Source organism: Neophocaena asiaeorientalis, unplaced genomic scaffold, assembly GCF_003031525.2.
Source record: "Neophocaena asiaeorientalis asiaeorientalis breed wild unplaced genomic scaffold, Neophocaena_asiaeorientalis_V1.1 scaffold515, whole genome shotgun sequence".
Lineage (NCBI taxonomy): Eukaryota > Metazoa > Chordata > Mammalia > Artiodactyla > Phocoenidae > Neophocaena > Neophocaena asiaeorientalis.
The window spans coordinates 2,392,348-2,411,924 of record NW_020175829.1 but is presented as its reverse complement, the minus strand read 5'-3'; the positions used below and the strand labels follow the sequence as shown (position 1 = coordinate 2,411,924).

Below are 19,577 nucleotides of genomic sequence, written 5' to 3'. Positions count from 1 at the left end.
AATCAGATTTTGATAGAGGGTAAAACCTTTTTTTTAAAATTAATTTATTTTTGGCTGTGTTGGGTCTTCTTTGCTGTGTGCGGGCTTTCTCTAGTTGCAGAGAGTGGGGGCTACTCTTCGTTGTGGTGCGCGGGCTTCTCATTGCAGTGGCTTCTGTTGTTGCAGAGCACAGGCTCTAGTTGTGCGGCCTTCAGCAGTTGTGACACATGGGCTCAGTAGTTATGGCTCACAGGCTCTAGAGCTCAGGCTCAGTAGTTGTGGCGCACGGGCTTTGTTGCTCTGCGGCATGTGGGATCTTCCTGGACCAGGGCTTGAACCCGTGTCCCCTGCATTAGCAGGCGGATTCTTAACCACTGCGCCACCAGGGAAGTCCCAGAGGGTAAAACTGTCTTTAAAAGTAAACTTTAATGTTACTGCTTCGAGTTCTCAGTCTACCACATGATGCTTTGCAGCTTGGCTCTTCTCAAACTCTTCTATTGAAATAACTTTTAATACCACAGAAACTGAGTATTTACTCCCCAAAGATGCTGAAGAAGCCAAAGACCCCACATTTTTAGAAGTCTTGTGTTTTATCTTAAAAGTTCACATACATTTGGCACTCTACCATTTACATGACTTTTCGTTTTACTGTAACACAATTATGTTTTAAAGTACTTTCAAATTTAATTGGCTAACATGTTCCCCCAAATCTTTTTTGCAAAATTAGTTTTGCAGAAAACATGCCACATTTATCTTGTGGGCTTTTCTAGCTGCAATGTACATACATAATAAAAAGAACAAAAGCTTTGGATTAAATCCTAGCTTTGCCAACTACCTGTCATATGAAGCTGGGCAAGTCACAACCTAACTAAGGCTCCATTTACTCTTCTGTATAATGCAGGTGATGATGTCTAGGTGTGGGTCTTCATGTAAAAGGGTAGAGCAGTATTTAACAAAGTTGTATGCACATTTGTTAAATTTTATGCTTTACAATGTAATGAACATTTACATTTCACCTTGTTTTCAGTTATGACTTGACCATGATGCATTTTAACTATCAATTATTATTCTACCAGCTTCCACTTTATTTAGCAATTGAATTAATACCTGTAATTGTGCTTTCCTTAGCTGCTGGCTGGTAATTTGAGCTTTTTGTTGCATCATATTTTCAATTCGTTGGTTGACTTGCTTTTCTTTCTTGAGCTCATTTCCATAAAATCTGGACCCCTACATAGGAAAACAAAATAAAGTATAAGAAGAATGTTTGAAGGAAGCATCACTGCGAACCTGATGGCTAAGAGCACAGACTCTAGAAACAGAATGACTGAATTCAAAACTTACCTCCCATTACTTACTAGCTGGGTTACCCTAAAATTAATCTTATTATGTTTTAGGTTTCCTTATCTGTAAAATGAATTTATAGTTACCTAAATCATAGGAATCTTGTGAGGCAGGATGTAGCACAGTACAAACTCTAGAGATGAGTACAGATCTGCACTCAGAAATAACAATGTGTTCTAGGTGGGATCCTCCGGGCATATCCAAGGTCTTAGTCAGCTGGGTCATCAGTTATCTCCTTCACTTTCACTTAAAAATTATTGTAAAAAATTAACTAACAGAAACCTCAATTAAATAGAGTCAGAGATCAGAAGGGGGAGCTCTCATGCCCTTTGATGATAGTAGAAAGCAAGACAAAGAAGACTCCTCTTCTTTTCTGGCAAGAACTCAGCCAATAAAAAGTCATGGACTCTGTTTACTATACCCTTGCCAACTTCCTTTTCCCTTATTGGAAAGAGTTTTCCTCTTCAGTTTTGCTGGGGACTTGCATTTGGCTTGTCATGGTTGCAGACCTTGAACTGCAATTTTCCGCTGATCTTGAATAAACACATTTTTTTTAGTGGAGAAATAACTGGCAGTCTAGTTGTTTTAGGTAAACAGTACTTTAACAAATTTAATGTTAGCCATTAAATAAAATGTAGAAAATAACTTTTAGAAAATCATCTGTCATTCCATCACTGAACATACTATCTATTTATAAGGTTGATGGACATTTAATTATTTTCACTTTTTGGCTACTACGAAAAACGCTGCAATGAACAATTGTGTACACATTTTGTGTCGACACATGTTTTCATCTTCCTTGGATATGTACCTAGGAGTGGAATCTCTGCGTTATATGGTAACTCCATGCTAAACCTTCTGAGGAACTGCCAGACTGTTTTCCAAAGTGGCAGAACCATTTTACAAACCTACCAGCAACGTATGAGGGTACCAATTTCTCTATATCCTTGCAACATCTGTTACTGTCTATCTTATTTTTTAAATTAATTAATTAACTTATTTATGGCTGCATTGGGTCTTCATGTGCGGGCTTTCTCTAGTCACGACGAGCAGGAGCTACTCTTTGTTGCGGTGTGCAGGCTTCTCATCGTGGTGGCTTCTCTTGTTGCGGAGTGTGGGCTTCAGTAGTTGTGGCATGTGGTCTCAGTAGTTGTGGCGCACGGGCTTAGTTGCTCCATGGCATGTGGGATCTTCCCAGACCAGGGGTGGAACCTGTGTCCCCTATATTTAGGCGGACTCTTAACCACTGTGTCACCAGGGAAGTCCTGTCTTATTTATTACAGCCATTCTAGGCTATAATACTATGAATGGCATCTCATTGTGGTTTTAATTTGCCTTTTTCTAATGACTAATGTTGAACATCTTCTCATGTGCTTATGAGCCATTCTTATATCTTCCTTAGTGAAATGTCTATCTTTTGCACATTTTTTGATTGGGTTGTCTTCTTATTTTGCAAATATTTTACCCTAGTATGTTGCTTATCTTTGTATTTTTTAATGGTATCTTCTGAAGTACAAACATTTTGAAATTTGATGAGGCCCTATTTGTCAACTTTTTCTTTTACTGGCTGTGCTTTCAGTGTTGTATCCAAGAAATGTTTGCCTAACCAAAGATCTCAAAGATTTTCTTCTATCTTCTAAAAGGTTTATTGCTTTAGTTCTTACATTTAAATCAATTGTGAGTTAATTTTCAGTGTATGGTGTGAGTTAAGGGTCTAATAAGTTCATCTTTTTTGCATGTGGATATCCAGTTGTCCCAGTATCATGTGCTGAACAGACTATCCTTTTGCCTTGGTACAAATATCAATAAACTATAAACATTTATTTCTAGACTCTCAATTCTGCTCCATTGTTCTATATGTCTAGCCTCATGGCAGTAGCACATTGTCTTGATAACTGTAGCTTTATAGTAAGTTTTGAAATAGGAAAGTCAGACCCCCATGCTTGTTCCTTTTTACAACTGTTTTGACTATTTTAGGTGTTTCTCATTTCCATATAAATTTTAAAATCTGTTTGTCAATTTCTGCAGGAAAAAAAAAAGCCACTGGAATTTTGATGAGGGAAGTACACTGAATCTACAGATCAGTTTGGGGAGAATTGCCTTCTTAACCATATGGAATCTTCTCATCCTTGAATAGGCATATGTCTCCATTTTTTAGGTCATTACCTTCCCTCACCAAGTTTTTGTAATTTTCAGGGTACAATTGTTGCACTCCTGAAATTCCTTAAGACTTTCTATGTATTAGATCATGTCATCTGTGAACAGATAGTTTTAGTTCTTTGTTTCCAATCTTGATGCTTTTTATTTCTTTTAGTTGCCTGACAGCACTGGCTAAAATGTTCAGAACTAGGTTGAAAAGAACAGGTGAGATTGGACATCCTTGCCTTGTTCCTGATTTTCGGGCAAAAGTGTTTAGTCTTTCACCATAAAGTATAATGACAACTATAGGATTATTTTTTTTGATTTTTTTGTTTTTTAATTTTTATTGGGGTGTATATGTTTTTATAGATGTCCTTTTTAGGTTGCAGAAGTTCCTTTCTATTTCAAATTTATTAAGAGTTTTTAGCATGAATGGGTATAGGATTTTGTCAGGTATGATTTTTCTGCATCTATTGACATGACCATGTGTTTCTTGTCCTTAATTCTATTAACATGGTATAGTACATTAATTGATTTTTGGAGGCTAAACCAACCTTGCATTCTTAGGATAAATCCCATTTGGTCACGCTACATAATCTTAATATTTTGTTGGATCCAGTTTGCTAATATTTTGTTGAGGACTTCTACATTTATAAAGATCTATAATCTTCTGCTTGTCTGACTTTAGTATTAAGGGGATACAGGCCTCGTAGAAAGAGTTGGGAAGTGTTCCATCCTTCTTTATTTTTTGGAAGAACTTGTGGAGTATTGGTATTATTTCCCCTTTAAATGTCAAATAAAATTCACCAGTGGATACCCAGGAAAAAACCGTAATTCAAAAAGATACATGCACCCCAATGTTCATTGCAGCACTATTTACAATAGCCAGGTCATGGAAGCCACCTAAATGCCCACTGACAGATGAATGGATAAAGAAGATGTGGTACATATATACAACGGAATATTACTCAGCCATAAAAAGGAACAAAATTGGGTCATTTGTTGAGACGTGGATGGATCTAGAGACTGTCATGCAGAGTGAGGTAAGTCAGAAAGGGAAAAACATATATTGTATATTAATGCATGTATGTGGAACCTAGAAAAATGGTACAGATGAACTGGTATGCAGGACAGAAATTGAGACACAGATGTAGAGAACAAACGTTATGGACACCAAGCGGGGAAAGTGGCAGGGTGGTGGTGGTGGCGTGATGAATTGGGCGATTGGGATTGACAGGTATACACTGATGTGTACAAAATGGATGACTAATAAGAACCTGCTGTATAAAAAAAAAAAAAAATCACCAGTGAAGACATCTTGACCTGATCTCTTTTTTTTCTTTGGCGGGGGGGAAGATTTTTAATTACTAATTTAATTTCTTTCCTTTTTATAGGTCTATTTGGATTTTATGTATCTTCTTAAGTCAGTTTTGGAAAATTGTGAATGTCTAGAAATTTGTCCAATTTATTGGGATTTGTTTTAAAATACTCTAATTTCCACCTCCAAAATTCAGTAGGGAGAGGTAAGTGAGAAAGATGAAACAATATTTGTAAAAACGTTGATAACTGTTGATGCTGGGTGATGATTACCTGGGATTCACTATACTATTCTAATTTTGGGTATGTTTAAAATTTTCTGATTAAAGTTTTTAAAAAGTAAATTGCTATGGAGCGGCAAGAATTAGAAAATTTCAATTTAAGAAAGATATTTCAGATAAACTCACCCCTCTTCCCTACTAGAGGAATATATATTATATAAAGTATACAAATATATTAATATATAAAATACATAAGTATCTATTCTATGATTGCTACATATTAATATCATACAAATTTATATGGAAGAGCAAAGATTCAAGAATGGCTAAGATACTCTTGTAAAAGAACAAAGGCCAAAAAAAGAGAACTTGTTCCAACAGATATCAAGACTTTAAAGTATTGTATTTAAGATCATGTTGTACAGTGCAAGATCAGACAAATAATCTATTAGAACAGGAGAAAGCACTGCAGATCAGTAGGAAAGGATGGACTATTTAGTAAATGGTACTGAGACATGGGGAAGAAAGAGGGAATATCTGATAGGGTCATCTAAGATAACTTAAATATTCTATTTCTTAACTTGAAAACTAGGATCATAGGTTTTACTCTTTGTCTTTTAAAAAATTGCTATGATGAAAATTTCAAAGAAGTCTGAAACAGAAAAATATAGAGGTTGCTATAATAAATATATAAAACTATCACTGAGATTTAACAACTGTTAACATTTTGCTTAATTTCCTTCAATGATTTTTTTAAGTGAACTGTTTTAAAGTAAATTACAGATATAATGACATTTAGCTATTCTATGGAGTATTTTAGCATGCATCTTTAAAAATAAGGCCATTTTCCATAATAATATGTAATCATAATAACATTTCATAACTAATAAAATTAACAATAATTCCTTAATATTATCTAGTATCCTCCCTATATTCAAATTCCTCTAAATGTTCCAAATGCATTTGTTCCAACCAGGATCCAATCCATATGTTATACTTCCTTATTTCATCTCTTAATTATCTTTTATTGATACTTTAAAAATTGTATCTACATTTTATATGCTTAAAAAATTATTTTTCCCTCAACTCTTTTAGAATTTCCAAATATTCAAGAGTTGAAAGAATAGTACAAGGAACACCTATATGTCCTCACCTAGATTGACCAATTGTTGATATCCTGCTACATTCGGTTTCTCTCCCAACTCTTATGTGTGCTTGTGTGCGCACACACACACATACACACACACTCACTCTCTCTTTCTCTCTCCACCCTCTTTTTTTGGCTAAATCATTTGAGAGTAAGTTGGTGCAGTTATCAGCATGCATTTGCTAAGAATAAGGATATTCTCTTAAATTTTACACCTTTCTGCATGGATATTTCATAATACATAAATGAAACCCCCCAAATGGTAGAAAAAAAACCATTAAAGAACTCTTTTATGATCTTGGAGAAAGTCATATGTAGTTAACTAATTCAAGTACGTGAAAAGAAGCAAACGAAAAACTACTGCACAGGACTAAACTACCATGAGCAAAGTCAAAAGGTAAACAATAATCCAATGGAAAATTGTGCAAAGGGTAAGAAGAGACAGTGTGTAAAAAATACACATATAAGTGGCTTTTAAACATATGAAAAAGATGTACAATCTCACTTTTCATAAGAGAAATATAAATTAATGTGACCCTATGTTACCATAGACTGGCAAATCCAGAAGTATAGTAACACACTACATTGGTATGGTTGCAGCATGGTAAAACATACTCTCACATATTGGCAGTGGAAATGTAAATTGATACAACTACTATGGAGGGCAATTGCACAATTAATTAAAAACTGCACATGCATATATTCTTTCATGCTATATGTATTTGGTGGAATAATTCCACTTCTGGGACTCTCTCCTATAGTTATATTTGCACATATGTAAAGTTATGAAATACAAGCTTATTCACTATAGTATTGTTTGTAAAAATGGAAGACTAGAAATGACTTATTATATGTCCATCCATAAAGATTCTGACTAGTTCAATAAAGTATAGGATATCCACATATGCAGGCATAAAAAAGAATGAAGATCTCTAGTTTCTCATACAGAAAGACTTCAAAGATATATTAACTGAAATAAAAACAAATAAACCACAATTGTACTATTCTCCTATTGGGGTGAAAAAAAATGGGTGAAAAAAGAAGATATATGTTATTTTGCTTTAACATGCATACTATGTGCATGTGAAGTAGAAAACTGGATGGCAAAAGCAACAGAAGAGAAGGGAACTTATTCTATATGCATTGTAGCTTAATAATTTTATATATTAAAATATTTAAAATTATAATTAAAAGGATATTTAAAATACTAATTTTCTTTTAAACAGAAAGTTAAAAAGTTACTAAATTAAAGATATTTAAAGAAAAAAGAAACATACCTTTGTGGCTTCCATTATAATTTTGTTAATTTTCTCTTTATCTAATCCTTCCATTCCGGCTTTATTATCATTAAGTCCCACCCTTAGCAGAAGATCATCTTTGTAATTGTCATTCTTCTCCTTTGTGCTGTCATTCTTCTCCTCTGTGCTATCCATGGTGTAAACTTAAAGTAAAAAAAAAAGTTAAGGTTAAAATGGCTTTTTTGGGAGAGGGGTGGACATTTAAAAGTTAAAATGATATAGAAATCAGCAAAATAAAAATGACAGTTAAGATTTTTTGGCTATGGAGAAATAATTATTACTCAGATTTTAAAATTATTATTCCAAGATTACCATACTCTTGGAGGGAAGAAAGGAATCAACATTTCCTGCCAACCTATGCTAGCCACTATGCTTGGTGCTTTACACTTGAATTTTACACAGCAGCCCTGAAAGGTAGATATTATTATTATTATTATTATTTTTTGCAGTACGCAGGCCTCTCACTGTTGTGGCCTCTCCCGTTGCGGAGCACAGGCTCCGGAAGCGCAGGCCCAGCGGCCATGGCTCATGGGCCCAGCTGCTCCTCAGTATGTGGGATCCTCCCGGACCGGGGCACAAACCCGGGTCCCCTGCATCAGCAGGCGGACTCTCAGCCACTGCGCCACCAGGGAAGCCCAAAGCTAGATATTATTATTCCCAATATAAAGAGAAAAGAAACCTAAGTTTTAGAACATGCCTAGCAACACAAATTTGATAATAAGTGACAACATCTGTGTCCGACAGTTCATGTTTTTCCCAAGTTAATACACTGTATAAGAAATAAATACAAAATAACAGTTTCCATGCCTAACATTAAGATCAAAAACATTTATTACCTACTGTTTGCAGAATTCTACTCTTAAATCAGTGAAAAAATATAGGAAGAAATATCTATCTACTTCCAGGAAATCATTACATTTTACAATGTTATGTCACTTCTAAGATTAATTTCAAATAATAATTCTTTAGTGTCTTTATATAATTCTTTATAATTTACCTTCACATACATTCACTTTTAAAAACAATTATTACAACCATGCAAAGTAGACTTGCTCATTCTCATGTTAGGGAGAAAGGAATTTGAATTTCAGGAAGGTTAAGTGAATTGCCCATCACAATGGGTAATTATGATAATAATTGATAATAAGCAATTGTGATAATTATCTGATAATATGCAAAAGAACTAGGATTTCAATCCAAGTCTTCTTACTCCAAGTCTAAAGCAGCTACCATGACATCACAGCTACCTCCAATTTGGGGCTCACTTATACTACAAATAAATGGCCAGGTGAATATCTGCCATGAATCTACAACAAATTATGGCAGTGATTTCTCATTTGCATGATTTACAGAGGGTTCACTTATTCTACTCTGCCTTGAGGACCTTCCCTCCCCACCGCTCCCGTCCTCTACCCTTCCCTTCTTTTCTTTTCTTTCTATTTAACATCCATCACCATATATAGTTGTTTTTTTTTTCGTGTGATGAAAACTTTTAAGATCTACACTCTTAGCAACTTTCAAGTATACAATACAGTATTAACTATATTCACCATGCTGTACATCTCCATGACTTATTTTATAATTGAAAGTTTATACCTTTTGATTCCCTTTACCTATTTCCCCCATCCCCCTATCCCTCACCCCTCCCATCCACACCCCATCCCTGCCACTGGCAACCACCAATCTGTTCTCTGTGAGTTGTTTTTTGTTTTTGTTTTTAGATTCCACATATAAGTGAGTCATACAGTATTTGAATTTCTCTGACTTATTTCACTTAGCATTAATGACCTCAAGAGGACCTTTTCTTGATAGCTGCTTCCATTTTTGACACCAGCAAAGAATAAAATAAATTATGGAAGGAAATTTGAATACTGTGATTATTAGTGACAGTCCCATTAGAACAAAAAAAGTGAATAACACAGTAGTTCTCAAACTTTGTGACACATTAGAGGGATGTCTGGAGGGATCTTAAAACGCCGGATGGCCAGGTTGTATCCCATACCAAATAAATCAGAAATTCTGGGAGTAGGAGCCAGATACCAGTATTTTTAAGAGATGCCCAAATAATTCCAGTGTGCCCTAAAGTATTGGAACCACTAGTGATGTTGTTTCTAGGTACCTAAGGGAATATAGGTTGATTTTCTGTTCTTATCATTTGAATTCATTTCTCTTCAGCTTTCACATTCAGCCTAATATTATCCTGTATTTTGCCTTATGCTTTAGTAATCCAATAATTTATCATTTTCTAGTAAAACAGGTGAATGTAATTCATTCATAATTTCCCCAAACCAACACTACTGAAGAGGGAAGAGGCTAAATACAGACATCCTACATTTAAGCTGCCTTGTCCTTTAAATGTTAAAATGTACGAAAGGAAAAGAAACAATTATTGAATGCCTACTACTTCACATACAGTATATGACTTAGCCCCAAAACTCTGAGAATTGGTTTTGGTCCTTAATTGGCGAGAAGAACTGGGCTACCAGCAATACTGGCGCCAGGCAAAGTTGTGAGATAGGTAAAAGTTAGTTTTCATTACCTTGCTGCCTTTTTTTTTTTTTGGTCGCACTGAGTGGCTTGTGGGGATATTAGTTCCCCAACCAGCGATCAAACCTGGGTCCTTGGCAGTGAGAGCCCGGAGCCCTAACCACTGAACCGCCAGGAAATTCCCACCTTGCTGCCTTGTTGATGCCCCATCACCAGGTAACATACATCCAGTTTCACGGGCACAGACTTACTATCATCTACATGCTAATGACTTGCAAGTTTACAGCTCTAGTCCAAATGCCTGCCTGACATCTCAAATTTAGCAAGTCTGAAATTGACCTTCTCATCTGCCTCCATCCCCAAAACCAGCTCTAATTTCAGCTTTCCTCATCTCAGCTGAGGGCAACTCTAATCCCCTCCAATTGCTCATGCAAAAAACCTTGTAGTGATTCTTGACTCTCCTCTTTATCACACCCCACATCCAAACTGTCAGGAAATCCTGTGGGCTCTACTTTCAAAATGCACCCTGAATGTAACCTCCTCTCACTATTTTCACTGCTTTCACACTAGTCTGAACCACCATTATTTCTTGCCTGGATTATTGCAACAGCAATAATCTTAAATAGTCTCTGTTCCTACCCTTGCCCTCCTATAGTCAATTATCAACACAGTAGCCTAACTGATTCTTCTAAATCATGAGTTAGGTCATATCACTCCTCTAATAAAAACTGTACAATGGCACCTCATCTCACTCCAGTATAAAACCCCAAATCTTTACTGAATCTGTATCCCTATTACCTGTCTATCCCTATTACCTGTACCCTATTACCTGTCTACCCTCATACCTAATACTCTCCCCCTAGCTCACTGCTTTCCAACTTTGCTGTTCCTCAAATCAGCGAGGCACACTCTGACCTGGAGGCCTTTTGCACTGGCTGTTCCTTCCTCCTCGAGGGTTCTCTGGCCAGATATCCTCTTGTCTAAACCCCCTTATCTCCTTCAAGTCTTGGCTTAAATGTCACCTTCTTAATAAGGGCATATCCTGACTTCCCTATTTAAAATTGTAGCCCGATTATCCCTCCTACACCCTCTTTCCAATGCCCCATTGCTTTTCATAGTTTACTTACTTATTATGTTTATTGTCTACCTCTCCTGTGAAAATGTAAGTTCCATGAGGGCAGGGAACTTTTTCCCCCACTGATGTATACCAAATGCCTCAAACAGTGCTTGGCACAGAGTAGGTGGTCAATAAACATTTGTTAAATGATCAAACTCAGTTTATATCATTTTCTCATTCTTTTATTCACATAGTAAGTTCACATAATCACATTAAAAGATTGGGAGAAAAACTGCTTTTCTGAAGTTAATTTAAAAATACTTTGTTTTCCCTTACTTCAATATTACATATGTAAGGACAAGTATATGAGCTTAACCACTTTTGATTTTATAAGCCTTATTTTCCTATGATATTTCATGGTTAAATTGGATCATTAAAGCTTTCAGGACTTCTCTTATAAGAATATTTTGAATTTACATATTAGAATGCTTGCTAGGCTCCATTAATATTAAAAAATTCTAGCTGGTATTTCTACTTTGGGAAATTAAGTTACTTTGTTAAATTTAATTTGTTTGATTAATATTTTTCAATTATATCTAAATCTAACAAAAATCAATGGACAAAGGTAATAAACAACATACTAAGTTTTAGTATACTTGGATCTCTATGAGTTCCTTTTGGTACTATCATTTGTGTTACTATGGTGAGTCTGCTTTTGTTGTTATTGGTTAGTATTTCTGTTATTTTCAAATTTCTAAAATTTCTCATTAGCACTGGTTATCTGTATTCTTCCCATTAGCGCTGAGTTTCTTTATCTAGAAGTCCACAAATTGAAAGGGGGAGCTTCTAGCAGAGATGATCACATAATATAACAAAGTATGATAAATTCCATATTTTTCTGGGAAGTGAGATTTAGTACTACTTCAAATGGCTTTGTACGGACAGCATATAATGGAAGTGCCTAGTATGATGTCTGGTACATGATAAACTCACAATCAATACTTATTATTTATTATTGTTATTAAAGTTAAGCCAAATTTCCAGAGCTGTGAAAATCACTAGTCCTACTTTTCTTACTTCGCTCTTTAAGATAAAGAGACTCTAAAAGGGAACAGGGTACACTGTGAGCAGCCTTGAGAAAAAGCTAATGTTCACAGATCATATAGATGAATTTTGTTTTGCTTCCAAAGAAGTATTTGTCCTACGATTACTATGCACTCACATATAGTCACATATATAGTCCCAAGGTCTATGAATGGATATAACTGTGACTTACAAACAAAAAAATTTTTTGAGAAAGAGAATAGTCAAACATTTTTATAGTTCAATATTACAGAATACAGTCTGTTAACTTCAATTCAGAAGCTGCACAAACAGTAATGCACACCTCAAAGGAAAGAACTTTGGGTTCCTGTGGTTTAGCATATTGGTTTAAAAGCACATTTTCTCTGAAAATATTCAAATTCTTCCAGTCTGATTCTACCACTGACTATTCTGGTTACCAGTTTAAAAATGTAAGGGCAACCTCTGTTTTGGTGATAGTAAGAAAGGAAAATTAGAATTTTTCAGAAGGAATTCTAAGAAAGAAGTTTTCTGTGGTAGGGTTCCTCCTCCGTATAAAAACCACACAAAACTATGTAAACAGTATCAAAAGTGCTTAGCATATTGTCCAAAGTCACCTGGAATTAATCTACCAGGAAACAGGTAAAATATACTAAGGGTAACAGAGAGAGAGAAGGAGAGGATCAAGCAGGAGGGGAAGGAAGAGGGGAAAGAGGAGGAGGGAAAACTGAACTATAGTAGGCTCCCAGACAGAGCTTGCTTCCTACTTCTAACATACTGTAAATAACCAAACTCAATAACCACCACCACCCCCGAAAACCTTTATATGTCTTAAGAACAAATATTATTTTTAAATCCCTCAAATGTTCAAATATTTAATATCTGAACAGATTAAGCACCCACTATAAAACTTCAGACTGTGGTTAAATGTTCTTTTTACAATCTACACTTAAATACAGTGAATTAAATGTATCAAATTAAGAATATTACTCTAATTTTAATGTAGTAATTTCCAAATTAATGCCTGACTTAAAGTTTCTTTATCATTTTCATTTCTTTTTTATTATTATTATTATTTTTTTCTTGCGGTACGCGGGCTTCTCACTGTTGTGGCCTCTCCCGTTGCGGAGCACAGGCTCTGGACGCGCAGGCTCAGTGGCCATGGCTCACGGGCCCAGCCGCTCCGCGGCATGTGGGATCCTCCCGGATCGGGGCACGAACCTGCGTCCCCTGCATCGGCAGGTGAACTCTCAACCACTGCACCACCAGGGAAGACCTCATTTTCATTTCTTATAAAAAAGTTTTTTAAATTTTCAAGAAAATTAAAAAATCACAACCTCAAGACTTTAACAGATTAATTTGTTAACATGTTCCTCTCCAATTATTTTACACACACATATATGAACATATATACTCAAACTGCATGCCTACAATTTTTTAAAGAAATTAACATTTAAAAAATAAATTTATTTATTTAATTTATTTTTGGCTGTGTTGGGTCTTCATTGCTGTGCACAGGCTTTCTCTAGTTGCGGCGAGCGGCGGCTACTCTTCGTTGCGTCACACGGGCTTCTCATTGCAGTAGCTTCTCTTGTTGTGGAGCATGGGCTCTAGAAGCACAGACTTCAGTAGCCGTGGCACATGGGCTCAGTAATTGTGGCTCGCGGGCTCTAGAGACCAGGCTCAGTAGTTGTGGCACATGGGATTAGTTGCTCCACGTGGGATCTTCCTGGACCAGGGCTTGAACCTGTATCCCCTGCATTGGCAGGCGGATTCTTAGCCACTGTGCCACCAGGGAAGTCTCTACAATTTCTATATGATGGGAATTAAAGTACAGAGGCACCTCTGTATTTTTAGCTTTAGTTTTTTATATCTTTTCAAAATAAGATGTACAAAAATTTCAAAATTATTTGAGATAGGATTATCTGCAATATTTAAAAATTTATGTGTATCACTGAAATAACAGAAATTATGTAACCCCACAGATCTTAAACCAAGGGGATGTATGTTAAAAGAAAACTTAAGTTGGGAGTTCTCTGGCGGTCCAGTGGTTAGGACTTGGCGCTTTCACTACTGTCCCCTGGGTTCAATCCCTGGTTCAGGAACTAAGATCCCATAAGCCACATGGCTTGGCCAAAAAAACCCTCAACCTTTCACCAAGGATTTAAGGTCTATTCTTTAAGAGAGAACCATGCATATATTCTCTTCAATTGTCTTTTTCCTTCCTGAGTTGCCTATTAATTTAATTTATTTCAAAGATGAATGAGACAGAAGGCAGTCAAAAACCCTACACTCTACATAATCCTACAGATGTATAACATTCGCACTTAGAGAATAATAAATTGAAATTATCTGCTTCTTAGTACAGAATGAACTATATCCTGATACAAAACACATTAACTAAACATCAGTTCAGGGACTTCCTTGGCAGTCCAGTGGTTAAGGTTCCACACTTCCAATGCAGAGGGCACAGGTTTGACCCCTGGTTGGGATACTAAGAGCCCACATGCTGTGTGGTGTGGCCAAAAAAAAAAAAAAAAAAAATCAGTTCAAAGGTAAATTCCCAAAGCTCAGTTTATACATTCCTATTCTGATGATGAGTTGCATATTTTGTAAAAAGTCTTCCAGGTTCTTTAACAAGGAAAACTTTGTTTATACTCACACAAAGGAGGTAGGCCAAGAGGTTCTTTCGTTGGGTATTAGATCAAGTCAGCAAAAATATTTACTTTTGTAGACGTGATACCAAACAGATTAATTGTTTTAGTTGAGGTATATAGTAAAGCATACAAACCTTCAGGGATAGTTGAATACATATGGTCTTAGAAAAGGAGGAAAAGGTTCTCTTGTGGTACCATTTGGGTACTGTAATAATTTTAAAAATTCTACAATCTCAAATGCTACCATTTTAATATAGAATTGCATAAGAAGCCAGGATAATAAGGGAAGGTTACACCACTAGTAGGAAATTTCAACTATTATATTATCACTATACTATCTCCTATATTATTGGAAGGAAAATATTTAATAAAGTCAGAAAGAGTTGTACAGGATATTATTTTATTTTCCTATCCTGGGAAAATGATCACTTCAATTACCCCCTCTGCCAAATGGCTCCAATTTTTTCTGAGCCCTAATCTTGATCCACTGCTGATTTCTTAAATTTCTCATAGCTCTAACAGTCTACGGCAGGAGTTTAAAATATTTTTAGCAACGTAACCCTTTCACATGAAATCACAAACTTTTCCTTAAATCTTTGTTCTACAAATGCTGTACAGCTTTCTTATAATTTCTTCATATATATTCTATCACTAAAGTAAAAGAATAGGTAGCCTAAAGAAAAGGAAAAGTTAATAATAACATTCATTTCTTTGGTTCTCCTGATTCCTTAGAAATACCTGTGTGAACACTGATATATACTGAAATTGTTACCAACTCCAAGACTGAACTAACAGTTTTCAGCTGACAATTGTTTACTATTGATGAATTTTAAAAGATGGTTTCCATAAGAAGTCAGGCTCTAAAAATCATTATTATTATGTTTTCTTCCTGGTCTCATACATGCCGGAAAACCAGAAACAAAAACTTAAATTAAACATCCAGAAAATCTGCCAATCATAGGAAAAAAAAATTAGTAAGAAGTTGTGATTTTGTAGTAGTTAACCCAAAATGATTTAAAATATATCCACATGCCTCCCCCCCACCCTAATAAATAAAAAACTCCATAAGTATCTGACTTTTGTTCAGATTATACTCTGTTAAAAGAACTTTGGTTTTAAAAATTAACAACCTATTTGTAAACTATTACTAACATAGTTATGAAAATACATTTAAATAGACATGACATAGAAGAGCATCTGATAACAATGGATCTGGAATTTATATTAAATTAGCAAAAATAATTATTCTTGATGAGATGATCTCTTTCAGGGTTATATGCTATAAATGGGGGGGTAATAATGATTTGGTTTTAGTGATACTAAATTTGCTCTGAAGCATCAAATAACATTAAAGGAAGGTTTGTGAAAGGAGCATAAATTTAAAAACCCTTGCAAAACACTGAGCTAGAATAATTTATTAAACTATCATCTCTTATACAATAAGTCATTTATGTTAACTAATGTTATTAACCCATATAAGCAAAAGTAGTCCAGACTTACTCATACCTATTTTTTTTATAACTAGATCTAAATATGCTAACTGCTTATTTTAATATTCAGAAGACTTAATAAAAAGAGTTCAGTTCTAAGAGGAATTTTGACACAGTGCAAAAAGTATGTGCTTTGGGGGCTTCCCTGGTGGCACAGTGGTTAAGAATCTGCCTGCCAGTGCAGGGCACATGGGTTCGAGCCCTGGTCTGGGAAGATCCCACATGCTGTGGAGCAACTAAGCCCGTATGCCACAACTACTGAGCCTGTGCTCTAGAGCCCGTGAGCTACAACTACTGAGCCCACGTGCAACAACTATTGCTGAAGCCCGCATGCCTAGAGCCCATGCTCTGCAACAAGAGAAGCCACTGCAATGAGAAGCCTGCGCACTGCAATGAGTAGCCCCCACTGGCCGCAACTAAAGAAAGCCCGAGCGCAGCAACAAAGACCCAACACAGCCAAATATGAATAAATAAATAAATTTATTTAAAAAAAAAGAGTATGTGCTTTGAAGCCAGAAAGACCTGAACTGAAACTTAAACTGTGAAACTTAACTAAATTGTGTCTTCTTAGGCAATTTATGTGATTTCAAGGTGTATGAATCTTGGTATTCTGCTCTGCAAAACTTACTTTTCAGGGTTTCTGAGGATTAAATGTGTGATATATAAGAGCCCACAGTGCAGTAAACATATAGTATGCATGCAACAAATGTGGAGTCTCTCCTCTCACTTTCATTCTTACTTATTTCTCTAAAATGTGATGAAGCCTACAGGCCTGGCTGTAAATATGAGCCTGTAATCGATTGAGAAATGATAGAAAAATAAGAAAAATCTTCATTACTCAATAAATGACAGTGAAAAAAAATCACACACACACTCTCCCTCATCTCCATACACAAAAAATGCCACCTAACTTTAGGGAAGTTGGAAAGAACAAATGGCACCCACCCTTTGGATCCTGTGGAACTCAGTGAACCAAAAGGGAATATTCTTCATGGCATTTAAGGCTATACCACTGACATGATCCTAAAATTCAAGTCAAGATGCCAAGCAATTATATTTTAGTTTACCTTAAGTGTATGAATATAATATTAAGGTAATCAAGTCTAGACATATTTGAAATTTCAATATTAATACCTAATGTTGAATTCAATCTCATAATGATTAACTTGTATGAATGTACTGTCATGTTTGGCATGGCTGATTTAAAAATCACATATATTACTGTCTAGAATATGTACAGAAATACTTTATATTAATGAAGGTTGACAAATAAATGCATTTTTAATATTAAAAAAATCACATTAATATACTTGTAAGAATAAATCAAGTTTTCAGAGTAAGGTTTTTAATTAAATTCCAGAATATTCCCAAGACAATCTCTGGAACTCTAGTTTAGAACATGTATATTCTAAAAATGTAAATATCTGCTAAATGCTCACATTAACAAATAATTTTCATCCCTTAATCTAAAAATGCACTTGTATTATATAACCTTCACAGGTAAGCAAGATGTCTCTGCCTCTGTAGGACACCGTAATTTTCTTTAAAAAAGGAAAATGAATCGCTTGCTTTGGCTTCCTTATGGAATTTTTCTTTTTGATTTCCAATCTAATAATCATTGGAAATGTTTCTACCTTCCTTACCAGCCTGAAAGGTTGGGAGTCAAGCAGACTCTGAAAACAGCATCCATTTATTTCAACAGAGATTAGAAGCACATAACTTGTTACCTCCTTTACTCAAAGGTTTAGAGCTAAGACTAATAGCAACCTTGTTTTGGGACTTAAAATCTGGCTTCTTGCTATGTGATTATAATTATAAACTGTTAAAATAAAGTATTGGTTTTTACTAAAGGGAGAACTTCAATTTATCAGATTTCAGAATTTTAAACCATAATGACATTAGCATATTTGTAAAACCTACTAAGTTAATATTTTTGCCAAAAAGCCCCTGCCCAATGCCAGTAAATTATGGTTAACTAACCCTGCTATTAAATCTGCACATGATATAAAATTATGAAAATTGGTCAAGTGTTGACAGTAGCTTGAGGCATGTGAAGCACTCATTTCTTTACTGCCAAGTACAACAAGAAACAAAATTTCATTTATAAATGAAATACCCATTTCCTAATACTACTAAAATAATTATCTTTAATAATACTTCACAGATGCTAGGAAAAACAAGAAAAAGGCACAACAAAAAAATACTATGTGCAATTCAATGACCCACTTCTTAAAGACAGAATACAGCAGAAGTGATAAGATGTCACGCCCAAGAATGGGTTATAAAACAATGTGACGTCTATCTCGAATATTCTCATTCTCACTTGGATTACTCACTCTGGGGAAGTCAGCTGCCATGTGAAGCAGCCCTGCGAGGAGCTCCATGTGTGTGAGCTTAGAAGTAGATCCTCCTCCAATCAAGTCTTCAGATAAGACTTCAGCCCTGCCTAAGAGCTTGACTGCAACCTTATGAGCCACAGGCACTCAGTTAAGCCCCACCAGGATTCTTGATGCATGGAAACGGTGAGATAGTTAACATATATACTTTTAAATATATATATATATTTACAGCTTACTATCAAATTTTGTAATTATCTCAGCATGGAATACCACCAGTCTACAGACCACATTTTGAGTAGCAGTGCTTTAAAACAGCTGTTTTCCTTCTTCCTTCCTTCCTTCTACCCTTCCCTCCTTCCTTACTTCCTTTCCTTCTTTCCTTCTTTCTTTCTTCCTTTCTTTCCTTCCTCCTTTTGCTGCCCCACGCAGCTTGTAGCATCTTAGTTCCCAGAGTCCTAACCACTGGACCACCAAGGAACTCCCCATTTTCATTTGAATAAAGGTGTAAACTGAAAACATACTAATAAACTGATCAACTAAGTAACTTTTATGCCAAATAACTTTTTGTCCTAGAATCTGTGCAAAAAAATTTAGGCAGTATTTTTTATACTTAGTACAACTAGAATATAAACTTCCAAGAGGGCAAAAACTGGTACAGTGCTAGGTCACTGAGCCTGTTATTTAATACATGTATGCTGAATGAGTGGCTGATGGGCAGATTAATATACAGGAAGCAATAAAATTAATGGTAACACCTCAGTTAAGTCTTTTTAAATGCAATCAAAAGTTAGTATTTGGATCTTACAGTGTTTTACATGCATTATCCTATTCAATTTTCTGGAGAGATGAGGAAACATAAGTGCAGATTTAGTAAATGTCTTAGATAAGGTCATAGAGATTTGCAACTATTTCAGATCTGGCTTCAAAGCCATCACACTTAACCACTACACTATAAATACAATGAAGATGAAATAGAAAATTAGTAAAATTAAAAAAAAAAAGAAGAGTACTTGTTTTGTAGACTGATATGGAAGTAACATCAA

General features: G+C 35.4%; 1 protein-coding gene across 2 annotated transcripts in view; it reads right to left on the bottom strand.

The window, feature by feature from the left end:
• Positions 1-19,577, bottom strand: part of POLK (DNA polymerase kappa) — a 73,381-nt gene that overhangs the window by 36,400 nt on the left and 17,404 nt on the right. For both annotated transcript variants that reach the window (XM_024732776.1, XM_024732777.1), the window contains 2 exons: positions 7,422-7,585; positions 1,087-1,206 (listed from right to left, as the gene is read on the bottom strand). In XM_024732776.1, coding sequence (XP_024588544.1) covers positions 1,087-1,206; positions 7,422-7,577 — 276 coding nt within the window. In that variant the 5' untranslated portion in view covers positions 7,578-7,585. The remainder of the gene's footprint in view (positions 1-1,086; positions 1,207-7,421; positions 7,586-19,577) is intronic.